The 15,009-nt window shown below is 43.0% G+C and overlaps 1 protein-coding gene across 1 annotated transcript in view; it reads left to right on the top strand.

The window, feature by feature from the left end:
* CCDC80 (coiled-coil domain containing 80) overlaps window positions 1–15,009 on the top strand; it is a 34,050-nt gene that overhangs the window by 16,728 nt on the left and 2,313 nt on the right. The window contains exons 4-7 of the mRNA XM_070749965.1: window positions 2,469–2,605; window positions 4,260–4,408; window positions 8,989–9,092; window positions 11,920–12,000. Coding sequence (XP_070606066.1) covers window positions 2,469–2,605; window positions 4,260–4,408; window positions 8,989–9,092; window positions 11,920–12,000 — 471 coding nt within the window. The remainder of the gene's footprint in view (window positions 1–2,468; window positions 2,606–4,259; window positions 4,409–8,988; window positions 9,093–11,919; window positions 12,001–15,009) is intronic.

A 15,009-nucleotide genomic window follows, 5' to 3' on the forward strand; every position in this document is an offset into this window, starting at 1 on the left:
AATCACAAATGTGAGTTGGGCAGTTGTATAAATCAAGCATGTAAATTAATAAACCAACTCTGGTTGGGAAAAATATGAGAACCCTTTATCTGATAACATTATTCCCTTATGTACTACAGTATTTGTATTCCCCTTTTGTATGTACTGTATACAGGTAACTGTATATTACCTGTAACTCCAGGTAACTCCAGTATCTCCTTTGGATCCCCCCCCCAAGCATTATATTCAGATTTATTATCTCTATAATAATGATGATGATGATGATGATGATGATGATAATAATAATAATAATAATAATAATATATTAGATGTGTATGCCGCCCCTCTCCGTAGACTCCATAGACTAATAACTTACAAACTAGTAAAACATTTGAAAGTTGAAAAGTGTGATTAAATCACAAAATAGATTACAGTATATCTAATTCTTTAATGTAATTAAACTTTACTTATTATTTTTTTTACTTGTATGAAGGGCCAGACAACAGTGAAGGGAATACTGTGAAATCATCCCATTTGTCCTGTCCTCAAAATTGAAATAGCTTCTACTGGCCTTCACTGTCCACTTATTAGCATGGATATCTAGGGCAAGAAAGCCTTTTCAAAAAGACTTGGGGGAGATTTCCCCAAATACTGAAATTACATAAGCTTGTGAGACTATTCACACACAATACTAGGTGAAGGGGTGGTGGTGAATTTATTTATTTTATTTATTTATTTATTTAGATTTGTATGCCACCCCTCTCCGCAGACTCGGGGCGGCTCACAACAAAGTGAAAAAAAAAACAGTTTACAACAAATCTAAATTTCTACTAAAAACATTTAAAAGAAACCCCATTTTCTAAACACACATACATACACACATACCATTCATAAATTGTATATGCCCGGGGGAGATGTCTCAGTTCCCCCATGCCTGACGACACAGGTGGGTTTTGAGGAGCTTACGGAAGGCAAGGAGAGTAGGGGCAGTTCTAATCTCCGGGGGGAGTTGGTTCCAGAGGGTCGGGGCCGCCACAGAGAAGGCTCTTCCCCTGGGGCCCGCCAACCGACATTATTTAGTTGACGGGACCCGGAGAAGGCCCACTCTGTGGGACCTAATCGGTCGCTGGGATTCGTGCGGCAGCAGGCAGTCTCGGAGATATTCTGGTCCAGTGCCATGAAGGGCTTTAAAGGTCATAACCAACACTTTGAATTGTGACCGGAAGTTGATCGGCAACCAATGCAGACTGCGGAGTGTTGGTGAAACATGGGCATACCTAGGTAGGCCCATGACTGCTCTCGCAGCTGCATTCTGCACGATCTGAAGTTTCCGAACACTTTTCAAAGGTAGCCCCATGTAGAGAGCATTACAGTAGTCGAACCTCGAGGTGATGAGGGCATGAGTGACTGTGAGCAGTGAGTCCCGGTCCAGATAGGGTCGCAACTGGTGCACCAGGCGAACCTGGGCAAACGCCCCCCTTGCCACAGCTGAAAGATGGTTCTCTAATGTGAGCTGTGGATCGAGGAGGACGCCCAAGTTGCGGACCCTCTTCGAGGGGGTCAATAGTTCCCCCCCCCAGGGTAATGGAAGGACAGGTGGAATTGTCCTTGGGAGGCAAAACCCACAGCCACTCCGTCTTATCCGGGTTGAGTTTGAGTCTGTTGACACCTATCCAGGCCCCAACAGCCTCCAGACATCGGCACATCACTTCCACTGCTTCGTTGACTGGACATGTGGTGGAGATGTAAAGCTGGGTATCATCAGCATACTGATGATACCTCACCCCATGCCCTTGAATGCTTACACTGCCAAGGTTAGTACAGTACATTGCATAATTCATGTAGAAATGGCTTAGCATCTTACATGAATCATGGCTGAGTACAGTATGTGAACACGGCCAATTGTGACACATAAACAAATTTTCATACACACAAACAAAGGATCAGTATATGAGAGCCGTTACTTTGCTTTGAGAATTACAGACAGGAGAATATACTTGAATTATTTGCCGTTTAGGAAACTTAGGGATTAATGTAATTGAATAATGAGAACTTTTTATTAGAATAAACAGTTTCTTGAAATCTCTTTCATGAGAACAAAATTTATTGCTATATAAGAATGAACAAAACCACATGCCCTGCCATGATTAATTTAATATTTATAAATGCACGAATAAGGAAAGTGGTTCACATAGAATTTATGGAATTTAGCATATTTCTCCATGGATGTGGTGATCTCTCCAGTCTTCTCAAACTCCACTTCTGGGCAAATTTTGAACTGCTCAATCTTCATTTTAAGTTGTGCTGCATATACAAAAATACTTAAAATGATTCAGTGATATCTAAAGTATAAAGAATTATTTAAAAAATACCAGATCTTTAGAGAAAGAGAATTGCTTGCGTTAGTGAAAATTAATGTGATATCTGATAGGTATCTTTCAAGAGGACAACAGAGACATCTGCTCATCCTCATTTTGTTTTCATTTAAGATAATGAGAATCCCATGAAGGTGATAGAGGATGATGACCTGGTGGACCAGAATCTCATCAACGAGCTGAGAAGAGAATATGGAATGACCTACAATGACTTCTTTATGGTGTTGACAGATTCTGATATGAAGGCCAAGGTAGGAGGAAGTATATTAGCAAAATTAATGAATAGACCAGATGTCCTATGAATGGTTTGGATTATAATTACAGAACGCCTCTACTTAAGAACTTTTTTAGATAAGAACTGGGTGTTCAAGATTTTTTTGCCTCTTCTAAAGAACAATTTTCTACTTAAGAACCCGAGCCCAGAAAAATTTCCCCGGAAATTTGAGAGCAGCATGAAGGCCCAGCCAGTTTCCTGTCATTCCTCCTTTAATCCCGCCATCTTGGGCTTTTCTGGGCTGCCAGAGGAGCCTTTTGGTGGCGCTGAAGGAGGCTTTGGCAGTCCTGAGCGAATGAAGCATTTTCCTTTCTCTGGGTGCTTGGACAGGGAATAAACCTCTGCCAGCACCCAGAGAAAAGAAATGCTCCCATCGCTCTGGGCAGCCGAGGAGTCACCACAGCGAAGGAAAGGCACCAGCTACAAAGCGAGTGAGCGAGAGGAGAAGGGAGACCTTCAGCATGGGAAGGAAGAGGCAGCAGGTAGCAGCAGCAGCCAGTGTATGGGAGGCAGTGTATGGGAGGCAGCCTCGTGCCGGGTATATGGGAGGCGCATGCTCCTACTCACCACCTCAGAGTCCCTCTTTTTTTTTTTAAGCCTTAAAGTTTTAGATTTTTTTGATTCCCCTCCCCTCACCTTCTTCCTTCGGCAGCGACTGTCCTCCTCCTCTCCTTCCTCCTTCTCCTCCCACCCAAATTCCAAGCTTTTATTTCATCCCTAACGGGCTTGCATGCATTATTTGCTTTTACATTGATTCCTATGAAAAAAAATTGCTTCTACTTAAGAACGTTATTACTTAAGAACCTGGTCACGGAACAAATTGAGTTCTTAAGTGGAGGTACCACTTACTATAATATTTTAACTAGTGCTACCAACTAAGAGCAGAGATGAAAAGGGAAGAAAGGAGACTTGATTGCATGAGAGATATGGTTCAGGTACAAGCATAACATGGAGTTGTGTTTGAAGAGGAAAGTGGAGTTGCAGAATTAATTTTAAGAAAATGTCATTTCATTTGAAAGTACTGTGCCAGGCTCAATGTCCATGGAGATTTTCAGTCATTCAGGTCGTGATTGACCCAAAGGTGCTTTTTAAAAGACAACTGGACTTTGTTTTTTCCTTGAAGACATTTTGCTTCTCATTCAAGAAGCATCTTTAGTTCACTTCAATTCAGAACTGAAGAAGCTTCTTAAAATGGGCAGCAAAATGTCTTCAAAGAAAAACAAAATCCAGTTGTCTTTTAAAAAGCACCTTCAGCTGACACACCTACAGAACATGCAGTTTTAAAATACCACAGAAAAGATCTAACAATGTCATTAAATCTCAATAAAATTTTTTATTAAAAAACCCAATGTCATTAAAGTTTTTACTATGTCGCCTTTAGCAAAACAAATATGCCTATCTCTATATATTTCTTTCCCGCTGGAATTCAAGATGCCATGCAAAAAGCTCCCAGTTAAACTATGGCTCATGGACTGTCTAAAGATGACCAACAACAGCTAAACTTTATTGCTATATACACGTTTCGATCATGATGATATTAAACTGCTTGTATCCATAAGTCATGATCTGCATTGGGAGGTGCCAAGAGATTTGTTTGCAGTTAAAACTCACGTCAACTCTTTGTTTTATAGCAATACTACGAAGTGCCTATTGCCATGAAGTCTGTGTTTGATCTGATCGATACTTTCCAGTCACGTATCAAAGAAATGGAAAAACAGAAACGAGAAGGCATTGTTTGCAAAGAAAATAAGAAACTATCTCTGGAAAACTTTTTGTCCAGGTATTTCCTAAAGCTACCTCACAGATCTTATTTTCTTTTAATAATATAAAACGAGGAACATGTTAGAATGCAGTTGCCACCAGTTGATGAGTTTGAGTTTTTTCCCCTTAAAATAAAAAATCCTATATACAGTGTTCCCTCGATTTTCGCGGGGGAAGCGTTCCGAGACCGCCCGCAAAAGTTGAATTTCCGCGAAGTAGAGATGCGGAAGTAAATACACTATTTTTGGCTATGAACAGTATCACAAGCCTTCCTTTAACACTTTAAACCCCTAAATTACAATTTCCCATTCCCTTAGCAACCATTTAGGTTATTACTCACCATGTTTATTTATTAAAGTTTATTTTAAAAATATCTATTAAAGGTGGGCGAAAGTTTGGCGATGACATATGACGTCATCGGGCAGGAAAAACCGTGGTATTGGGGAAAAAACCGTGAAGTATTTTTTTAATTAATATTTTTGAAAAACTGTGGTATAGACTTTTCGCGAAGTTTGAACCCGCGAAAATCGAGGGAACACTGTATTCAGAAATAAATATCTAATGAGAACATTGCCTAAGCTTACGTCTACCCATACACAGTGAATATTTTTGTGAATGAAAGAAAATGGAGGATAACGTTGCATAATTGAACATTCATCAGCACCAGATATTTATTCTTCTAAGTTTTTAGACTCATGTTAGAGCTCATCCTCAGTGAACCTCTCACTCTCCAAAATGAGTCAGACTTTTGGATACAAAACTTTTCCCCCCAAAATGTGTTGACACAAGGTATAAAACAAGACTGGGCAGACTTCAAGCTTGTGTGATGTATTTTGTTTGTTAGAAGAATTCTGAAAGTCCAACAAAAGCTGAGCAATAGAGAATAGTATTTTAAAAGGATGAGCCTAAGGTGCACATTTTGGGGTGTTCCCAGGAAGATTCGAAGCAGTGATCACTGGCCTCACAACATTGGTTGCAAATCAAGTCTAGCCACTTTTTAATATGTTTCACATGTATTGTATGCACATAAAAAGCATGGGGATATCACTCAGTGACTATGGCTGTCAACCCATGAATTTGAGTCAAAGTAAAACTGTATTTCCAAAAGAATTAATTAACTGAAGAAGATGTTTTGGACTGTTGTTAAATAAGACCTTTTTCACATTTCTGTGGGGAAGTTCTTTTATGGACAGTTGCTGTGCTTTCTAAACCACCTTTGGTCTATACTTTTCCAAATCCTGCCAATTTTTCATGTAGCCTTTTAATCTAAAACAGGGCTGCAACAAATAGGAGAGTTTATCAACAGACCTATCAAGGCCAGCTGAACCAAAAGTGTGGCTTTCCCTTCCTTAAATAAACTCTGCTTCATCCTGTACTACACAGGAGTAGATAACCTGCAGTTTCCAGATATCTGTGGAGATTCTCAGTCATTCGGGCCTTTGTTTGCCTCAAAGGTGCTTTTTCTTTTCTTCTTCAAAAGGCAACTGGACTGGGAGTTTTTTTCCCCTTGAGGAAGAAGAAAAAGTTTTGCTTCTTATCCCAGAAGCTTCACTGGTTCGTCACCCCATACCATCAGAACTGATGAAGCTTATTGGGTGAGAAGTAAAATATTTTCTTCATCTTCCTCAAGGAAAAAAAAACAGTCCAGTTGCCTTTTGAAGAAGAACAAAACACATTTGTGACTGTAGTTTCAGGGATGGGTTGCTGGGGTTTCTGAGGGTTCGGGAGAACCTCCAGCTAAGATTCTGTGTAGTTTGGAGAACCCTCAAATCCCAATCCTGGTGGGCCCTGACCCACCTGTGCTGCCTGTCCCAAGAGTCCCCAGGTGGCCAGTTTTGGATGCAGGTAACAGCAGGGCACACATGTAGGTTCAGGGAGGGCAAAAATGGGCCTACCGGAAGATCAGGAAGGCCTCCAGAGCCTGGGGAGGCTGTTTTTGCCCTCCCACAGGCTTGAGAAAAGCCTCTGGAGCCCGGGAAGGGAAAAAATGCCACTCCCCACCATGGTACTGGAGGCCAAGTAGATCACGCCTATTACTACAAAACTTTTGCCAGACCCATCCTAGACTACTGCTCATCTGTCTGGAACCCATACCACATCTCAGACATCAACACCCTTGAAAATGTCCAAAGATATTTCACCAGAAGAGCCCTTCACTCCTCCACTCGAAACAGAATATCCTACGAAAATAGACTAGCAATCCTGGGCCTAGAAAGCCTAGAACTACGGCGCCTAAAACACAATTTGAGTATTGCCCACAAGATCCTATGCTGCAACGTCCTACCTGTCAATGACAATTTCAGCTTCAACCGCAACAACACAAGAGCACGCAACAGATTCAAACTTAATACGAACGCTCCAGACTTGACTGTAAAAAATATGATTTCAACAATCAAGTTATCAAAGCGTGGAACTCATTACCAGACTCAATTGTGTCAACCCCTAACCCCCAACATTTTTCCCTTAGACTCTCCACGATTGACCTCTCCAGGTTCCTAAGAGGCCAGTAAGGGGCGTTCATAAGTGCACTGGTGGGCCTTTCGTCCCCTGTCCAATTATCTTTCCTTTCTTTTACCTATCTTATATATTCTCTTCCTTTCATATACAGTGGTACCTCAAGATACGAACCCCTCGTCTTACGAACAACTCGTGATACGAACCCGGGGTTCAGAAAAAATTTGCCTCTTCGTACGAACTTTTTTCGTGTTACGAACGCCAAACCTGAACTTCCGGGTTCAGTGTTCGGAGGCTGCTGGAAAGCCGCCCGGCTGTTTTAAAAGGTGACAGCCGGCGGCGGGGCTTCTTTCCGGGTTCGGGAGGCCACTTTGGGGTTTTGTCTGGGAGAGAGGGCAGGAGGTCCGGCGCTGGGGGAGGGAGTCAGGAAGGTCCTCCTGCTCTCCAACCCAGCGAAAAACACAAAGACGGTCTGACAGGCAGGGCAGAGCAGCCTGGAGCAAAGGGAGTCTGAAACCACCGGCGGCTTCAGCTTCCCATTGCTCCGCGGGCGGCTGCTGACAGCCTTTGTATTTTTGGCTGGGGGGGGGAAGCAGGAGGTGCAGGATCGGCGGGCGTGGGGCGAGGCAGCAGGTCTGCATCCTGGGCGGGCGGCGGGCGAGGAGGCGCGGCCGAGCGGGCCAGCGAGGGTGCATCCAACTTGAGGGGCTGGCGGGAGGAAAGCGAATGCCACGGGGCTGGGCTCGGCTCCCCCCTCGGCTCCCCCCCTTACCAGCCCCACCGCGGAAGGCTCCATTCTGTTTCCTGAATGGAGACCGCCGGCCGCTCAATCGGGCCGGCAGGGAACAGAATGGAGCCTTCCGCGGCGGGGCTGGTAAGGGGGGGTGCTGAGCCCAGCCCCGTGACATTCGCTTTCCTCCCACCCGCAGCCGAGACTGATCGTGGGCTCCTTCGCAACCTCAGAGAGCTTCCAGGGCATGAAAGCTCACGAAAACCAGGAAGCTCTTCGAGGTCGGGAAGGAGCCCACGATCAGTCAGCTGCGGGCGGGAGGAAAGCGAATGCCACGGGGCTGGGCTCGGCTCCCCCCTTGGCTCTCCCCCTTACCAGACCTTCTGCTCCTCACCAGCACTTCTCCTAGGAACACAGGGGGGCGAAGGGGCAAGGGGGCGGAGAGAGAACGGGAAGCTCAGCATTCCGCCAGCCGCAGCGCTGGCTGTCAACTTTTCTTTTTAGCACTGGGCAGGAGCTGACTTGCCTCCCCAGTGCTAAAAAGAAAAGTTGACAGCCAGCGCTGCGACTGACGGAATGCTGAGCCTCCCGTTCTCCCCCCCCACCTTGCCCCTTCCGGTTTCGGCGTTCGGGAGACCGCTGGGTTCCCAGCTGTCTCCGAACGCCAAACACCAAAGCCGAACTTCCGCGTTCAGCTTCAGGAGACAGCTGGGAAGTGGCGCGGCTCTTTTAAAAGGTGACAGCCAGCCTGGGGGGCTTCCCAGCACCCCCCGAACCCCGAACCCGGGTTCAGGGGGGTGCTGGGAAGCCCCCCAGGCCGGCTGTCACCTTTTAAAACAGCCGCGCCGCTTCCCAGCAGTCGCCGAAAGCCCTTTTTTTGCGGGGGGTTTTTTGGTTGCACGGATTAATTGACTTTACATTGTTTCCTATGGGAAACAATGTTTCGTCTTACGAACCTTTCGTCTTACGAACCTCCCCCCGGCACCAATTAAGTTCGTATCTTAAGGTACCACTGTATCCTCTCCTCTAAGCCCACTTTCACCCTCTTTTATATTATCACATGTCTATTTTTCTTCCTATGTATTTGTGTATTGGACAAATGAATAAATAAATAAATAAAATAAAAATGGCCACGCCCAGCCATCAACCAGGCAGAGAACCGCTTGCTAAAATTTTTGAAGCCCATCCCTGTGTATTTTTCAGCTATTGCTGAACAACTCTCAACATCCCTCCACATTGACCATTTTGGCTAAGCCTACAGATGTTGAATTTATCAGTACCTGGAGCGCATGTTGGTGGCTTGGCAGTGTCTGTGCAAATAGGCAGAAGCTGCACAGAAAGCTGTAATGACTAGCTGATGGATTCTGCCTAATAATGTGGGGACTTCTTTTAGTATGTCCTCTTTTTCATTCCAGATTCCGGTGGAGAAGGAGACTACTGGTAATATCCACTCCCAGTGAGGAAGACTGGGCTTATTCACAGCAGCTTGCAGCCCTGAGTGGGCAAGCATGCAATTTCGGTAAGTAATAATTTTGATAAGTAACAAGAGCCAGTTAGGTCTAGTGGTTAATGTTAGTACAGTAGTACCTCTAGATACGAGCTGCTCCACATGCGAGTATTCAAAGATACGAGCCATGAGGGGAGAGAAATTTCTTTTCGAGACCCGAGCTCAAATTCGGGATACGAGCCAAGCGTCCACTAGGTGGTGCAAGAATCCTTGCTTCTGGTTATCTCGGAGGGGAAAAACAAAGTCTAAAGCCATTTGTTCCAGATACGAGTTGTTCGACATACAAGCTCCCTTCTGGAACGAATTAAACTCGTATCTAGAAGTACTACTGTATATGGTACATACTGATATTTGGGATTGCCATGTATGTTAAACTACCTATTGTAGATTGCATTTGTTACAGTTGTAATATCTCTTTAAGGACTTTGGCTGGCTAGCCATAAGAGGGCGCTAGCACTCTCTCCTGTCGATGATGCTGGATAGCTCATTAACCTTTTTTTGCCTTTTACCTTGAGGGGGGAGTATTTTTTCTGCTTTGTGCTTGCTATGTGTGGTTTGTTGATTATTTCTGCTTTTTGCTTGTAGATATGTGTATATGCAAATAATACTTGTTTAGCATACTAAGTCTGTGTCGTTACTGGCTGTATCACACATCCACACTGTTCCTTAATCTCTGCTCTGCATATGTCGAAGGTCCCACAGCCCAGCTGCACCAAGACATACCAACAGTTAAGGCATCAGGCTAGACATCAGGAGACACAGAGTTCTAGTCCTGCCTTAGAAAACAAAGGCTGAATGGGTGACTTTGGGACATTCATTATCTCTCAGCCCATCTCATTTTATACGATTGTTATTATGGGGGGAAATGATGAGGGAGGACTATTACATATATTTACTGTCTTATTTACAACAATAATAAAGGTGGGGTTAAAAAATTATTATAGGTAGCCCTCATAATTGACCTCCAAATTTCTGTAGATAAATGAGACAGTTGTTAAGTGAATTTTACCCCGTTTTATGCTCTTTCTTGCCACAGTTGTTAAGTGAATCACTGTACTTACTAACATGTTGTTGCATGGCTACCTCACTGATTTTGCTTGCCAGATTTCAAAAGGTGATCACATAACACCAGGACATGGTAACTATCATAAATATGAATTTTCATCAGATGACCATGGAGATAATGCAACGGTCATAAATTTGAAAAATGGACATAAGTCACTTTTTGCCATGCCATTGTAACTTTGAATGGTCATTAATGAATTGTTGCAAGTCCTGTAATACCTGTAATAATAATTGCCCCCTTTCTCTTTTCTTTTTGGGGCTTTAGTTATGTGTGTAAAAAGAAATTCCACTACACTGAGTTTCTTAAACTTCTGAACCATTTTGAGATTCTTCCAAATGGAGGGATCCTAGTACAGTGATACCTTGTTTTACCAACTTAATTGGTTCCAGGATGAGGTTTGTAAGGTGAAAAGTTCATAAGATGAAACTATGTTTCCCATAGGAATCAATGGAAAAGCGATTAATGCGTGCAAGCCCAAAATTCACCCCTTTTGCCATCCGAAGCACCCATTTTTGTGCTGGTGGGATTCCCCTGAGGCTCCCCTCCATGGGAAACTCCATCTTCGGACTTCCATGTTTTTGCGATGCTGCGATTTCGCTGAGGCTTCCTTCGCTGGGAAATCCCACCTCCGGACTTCCGTTGCCAGCGAAGCACCCATTTTTTGCGATGCTGGGATTCCCCTGCTGGGATTCCTCTGCAGCATCACAAAAAGTCAGTAGTCTGGAGGTGGGGTTTCCCATGGAGGGGAGCCTCATGGGAATACCACCAGCATGAAAACGGGCGTTTCGGCTGGCATCGGAAGTCCGGAGGTGGGGTTTCCCAGCAAGGGAAGCTTCAGCAAAACAACAGCATTTGCGATGCTGCGATTTCGCTGAGGCTTCCCTTGCTGGGAAACCCCACCTCTGGACTTCCGTTGCCAGCTGAAGTGCCCGTTTTCGTGCTGCTGGGATTCCCCTGCAGCATCTCAAAATCCGGAGGTGGGCTTTCCCATGGAGGGGAGCCTCGGGGAATCCCACCAGTGCGAAAACGGGCGCTTTGGCTGGCAACGGAAGTCGAGAGGCGGGGCATCCCGGAAGCAGCGGCGGCGGGTTCATAAGGTGAAAATAGTTCGGAAGAAGAGGCAAAAAATCTTAAACCTCGGGTTCGTATCTCTAAAAGTTTGCATGACGAGGGGTTCATAAGACGAGGTATCACTGTACTATCAATGAAAATGCCATGTGACCAATTTCATATTTTCCTCCTTTTTGAAACCAGCCTTTTTAAATGTATTATTGTTATTTTAGACTCTAACTATTAGATTTGTTATTATATATTGTTTTTATCATTGCTGTAAGCCGCCCCGAGTCTACGGAGAGGGGCAGCATACAAATATAATAATAATAATAATAATAATAATAATAATAACAACAACAACAACAACAAAAATAACAAAAATAATAAATAATAATAATAACAACAATAAATAATAATAATAATAATAATAATAATAATAATAATAATAAAGAGTTTCTAAAAAGAAAACCATATCAACATGAATTCTATTTATTGGTATCTAGCTCAGTTAGACACCACGATTGAGGATCTGCCTCTAGTAATTCAAAATACTATATGGTCAGTGGGCCACACACATGTGAAGTATAAAAATTATGATTGTATATCTGAAGTAATATTTTGCAAAATGTTGACTTTAATTCTATAATTGTTGTACATTTTGTATTATCATAATTATTGTTATCAAGATGTTATTCACTAATTGATGCCTTTCTCCTAAAGGTCTGCGACATATAATTATCCTCAAGTTGTTAGGCCTGGGAGAAGAGATTGGAGGAGTTCTAGAATTATATCCAATCAATGGTAAGACATCCCTTTCAGATTTTTACTGTCCTAAATTGCCAAACATGTATGATGTGTATTATTCTTATACTGAACCATTATTTATTTGTTTATATTTAGAAATAGTGAGTTATCTTGAAACTAAGCAGTACAATATTATTTGTAACATCATATAAATGCATAGTCGTGTCATCCTTCCCTAAGCCTTGGGTTGTGAGTCTCAAACACTGTTGCTATTCATATTGACATTTTATTTTTCCATTACTTTTTGTAGATATACGTATTATTAAATTTTGTTGAATGCTTATTTGTTTGTTTGGCGATTAGATTATTTATTAGAGTTGGAAGGGACCTTGTAGGTCATCTAGTCCAACCCTCTGCTCAAGCAGGAGTCCCTACACCATTTTGGACAAATGGCAGTCCAACCTCCCTTTGAAAGTTGGAGCTCTCACAATCTCTGCAGGCAAGCTGTTCCATCGGTTGATCGCTCTCACCATCAAAAAGTTCCTCCTTATTTCCAGGTTAAATCTGTCCTTGGTCAGCTTCCATCCATTATTCCTTGTCTGGCTTTCTGATTGCTTTGGAAAATAGCCTGACCCCCTTCTCTCTGTGGTACACCCTCAAGTATTGGAACACTGTTATCATTTCGCCCCTGCTTCTTCTCTTTGACAGACTGGTCATGCTCAGTTCTTGCCACCGCTCTTCATATGTTTTAGTTTCTAGTCCCCTTATCATCCTGGTTGCTCTCTTCTGGTGGTTTGTTTCTGAATCAAAATAGCAGATACTTTTCTGCTAAATACATTTTCGAAAGCAGATTTTTAAAATTTCTTCCATACACATCTGATCAACTTCCACCATGTTTTTTTCCCAAAGCTACTGTTCTGTCGGGCTCTCTGGTAGAAGCCTCCTGAAAATTCACGAGTACAAATTTCAGACACACATACGTTTGAAAATTCAAAACAATGTCCTTTATCACAAAATTCAAAAGAAACAAAGCACCCATTTGGTATTGCAAAGAGCACTCTTCCCCAAAACAACCTTGTCGGTTGTACAAGTCCCTTAATCAGTCCTTAAGTACTTAGCTAGTAGCTGTGAAGAAACGTCACAGCCCTCCTTCTTCCCACAAAGTGAAAAACACACACACTTTACTCTGCTTTGGTGTCAAAGGTGTGAAAAATCCACAAACAAAGTTCAGACACAGCGAGGCACAATCCTGAAGAACTGCGATCAGATAATCTTCCACAATGGCCAAACTAGCACGCTGCTATTTATAGCAGCAGCTCTAATTACTGGAGCCCCACCCAAACACAGGTGGCCTTTCTCATCTCCTGTAATATTTCCTCAATTAGATGCATAGGTCTGCGCCTGCGTGGGTCTAACACTTCATCATCCGAATCGACCGAAGGTAATGGTGATTGGCTTCCTGGGCTGTGTGCCAAGCCCCCCTCTTCCAAGTCACCCCCACCTTCTTCTTCATCCAAGGAAACTGCACTCCCTGACTCTGCCGGCAACAAAACAGGCCTAGGACATGTTGACGTTTCCCCTGCCTCCACCTCCACATTCCCTGGGGCAGGAGCTGGGCCAGAGCCAACCACAACAGCTACTACTGTGAATTCTGAAACTTTTCATAGTCCTATACCACATGCTCTTTAAATACTATCAGCATCATCACTTCTACATGAGTACCATACACAATCTTGCAGATTCATCTGTTGTGCTCCATTTCCTGAACGGATATGGCTGCTGCGCACAAGGGCCTGAGGACAAGCCAGTGTTATATTTTCAAGGTCCAGAGGCCAGAAGATAGCAAGATGTTGTCTCAGTCATGACATCATGCTCTGCCCATGAAAATCGAGCGTTAAATGAATCTGAATAACATGCTGTGCAGGGTGGTTGTAACATTCAGAATTAAGTTTACATCTTGGTCTACTCCTGCTTTGGGGATCTTTTCTGATGTTCAGCATTTTGGTAAATAGGATTTACGTTCATACAACAGAGACATGCCATTAAAACAATAATGTCAACTGCTTAGGTAACTTCCTATGGCCAGAGATGCATTGGGCATTTAACTGCCCACAAGATTTCTGGAAAAAAACCTATTGAAATCATTTGAATTTATACTGTATGTCTGTGGAGACTCTCGGTCATCCAAGTCATGGTTTCGAGAGGGAACGTGACTTTCTGGTTTTTCTTTGATGACTTCGTTTTTCATCTATTTTGCTTCCCATCCAAGTGACGAGACGCGATCCCCGCTGGACGGGGGTCTCGACAACCCTGTGATGGTTCACTTTACGAGGCCCGATCCTGAAACCATTACTAGTGCTTACCAATGAAACACGGAGTCAATGGTCTGGGTAAAGTGACAAAGCTTTATTGTTACAAATATGCCTCTTTTATACCCTTCATATGCAAATGAAGGGGTTTCAACTAGTAATTTTCTATTGGCTAAATACAAGTCTAATTTTTCCTAATATACGTTTCTTATAGGCTACAAATATAAGGTTTTTCAGATCTATAGGCTAATAATAAAACTTTTGAATACGCAAGTTTTCATAGGCTATATCTATATGCAAAATTAAGGCTTCTGAGCACCCAACTGTTCATAGGCTATTTCTATTAAGCTTCTAATTGGTTATAAAAGGTATCATCTACAGCTTATGATAGGCTACTAAATTCTCACTTTATGCACCTAACGGTAGCTGAGTTGCCAGCCAATCACACTGTTAGTGTCTTATCTCGTGCCAGGAGCGCTGTTGAGGGATTTTTCTTACTGTGTCCAAAGTTCATGGCTATTGTATGACTCACTGTCTCTGGGCAAATTTTCACCATGCTATTTCAGATAACTGCTTCTGTGTATATCCTAGAGCATAGCTAATATTTGGCTTACACAATCCCTACATCCAAGAAGCTTCTTTAGCTGAAGAAGCTTCTTGGATCAAAAGCGAAGTCATCAAAGAAAAACCAGAAAGTCCAGTTGCCTCTTGAAAAAGCATATTTGGGGCATTTGATTCTATAGTTTGCTAATTTGCT

Source organism: Erythrolamprus reginae, chromosome 4 (assembly GCF_031021105.1).
Source record: "Erythrolamprus reginae isolate rEryReg1 chromosome 4, rEryReg1.hap1, whole genome shotgun sequence".
Lineage (NCBI taxonomy): Eukaryota > Metazoa > Chordata > Lepidosauria > Squamata > Dipsadidae > Erythrolamprus > Erythrolamprus reginae.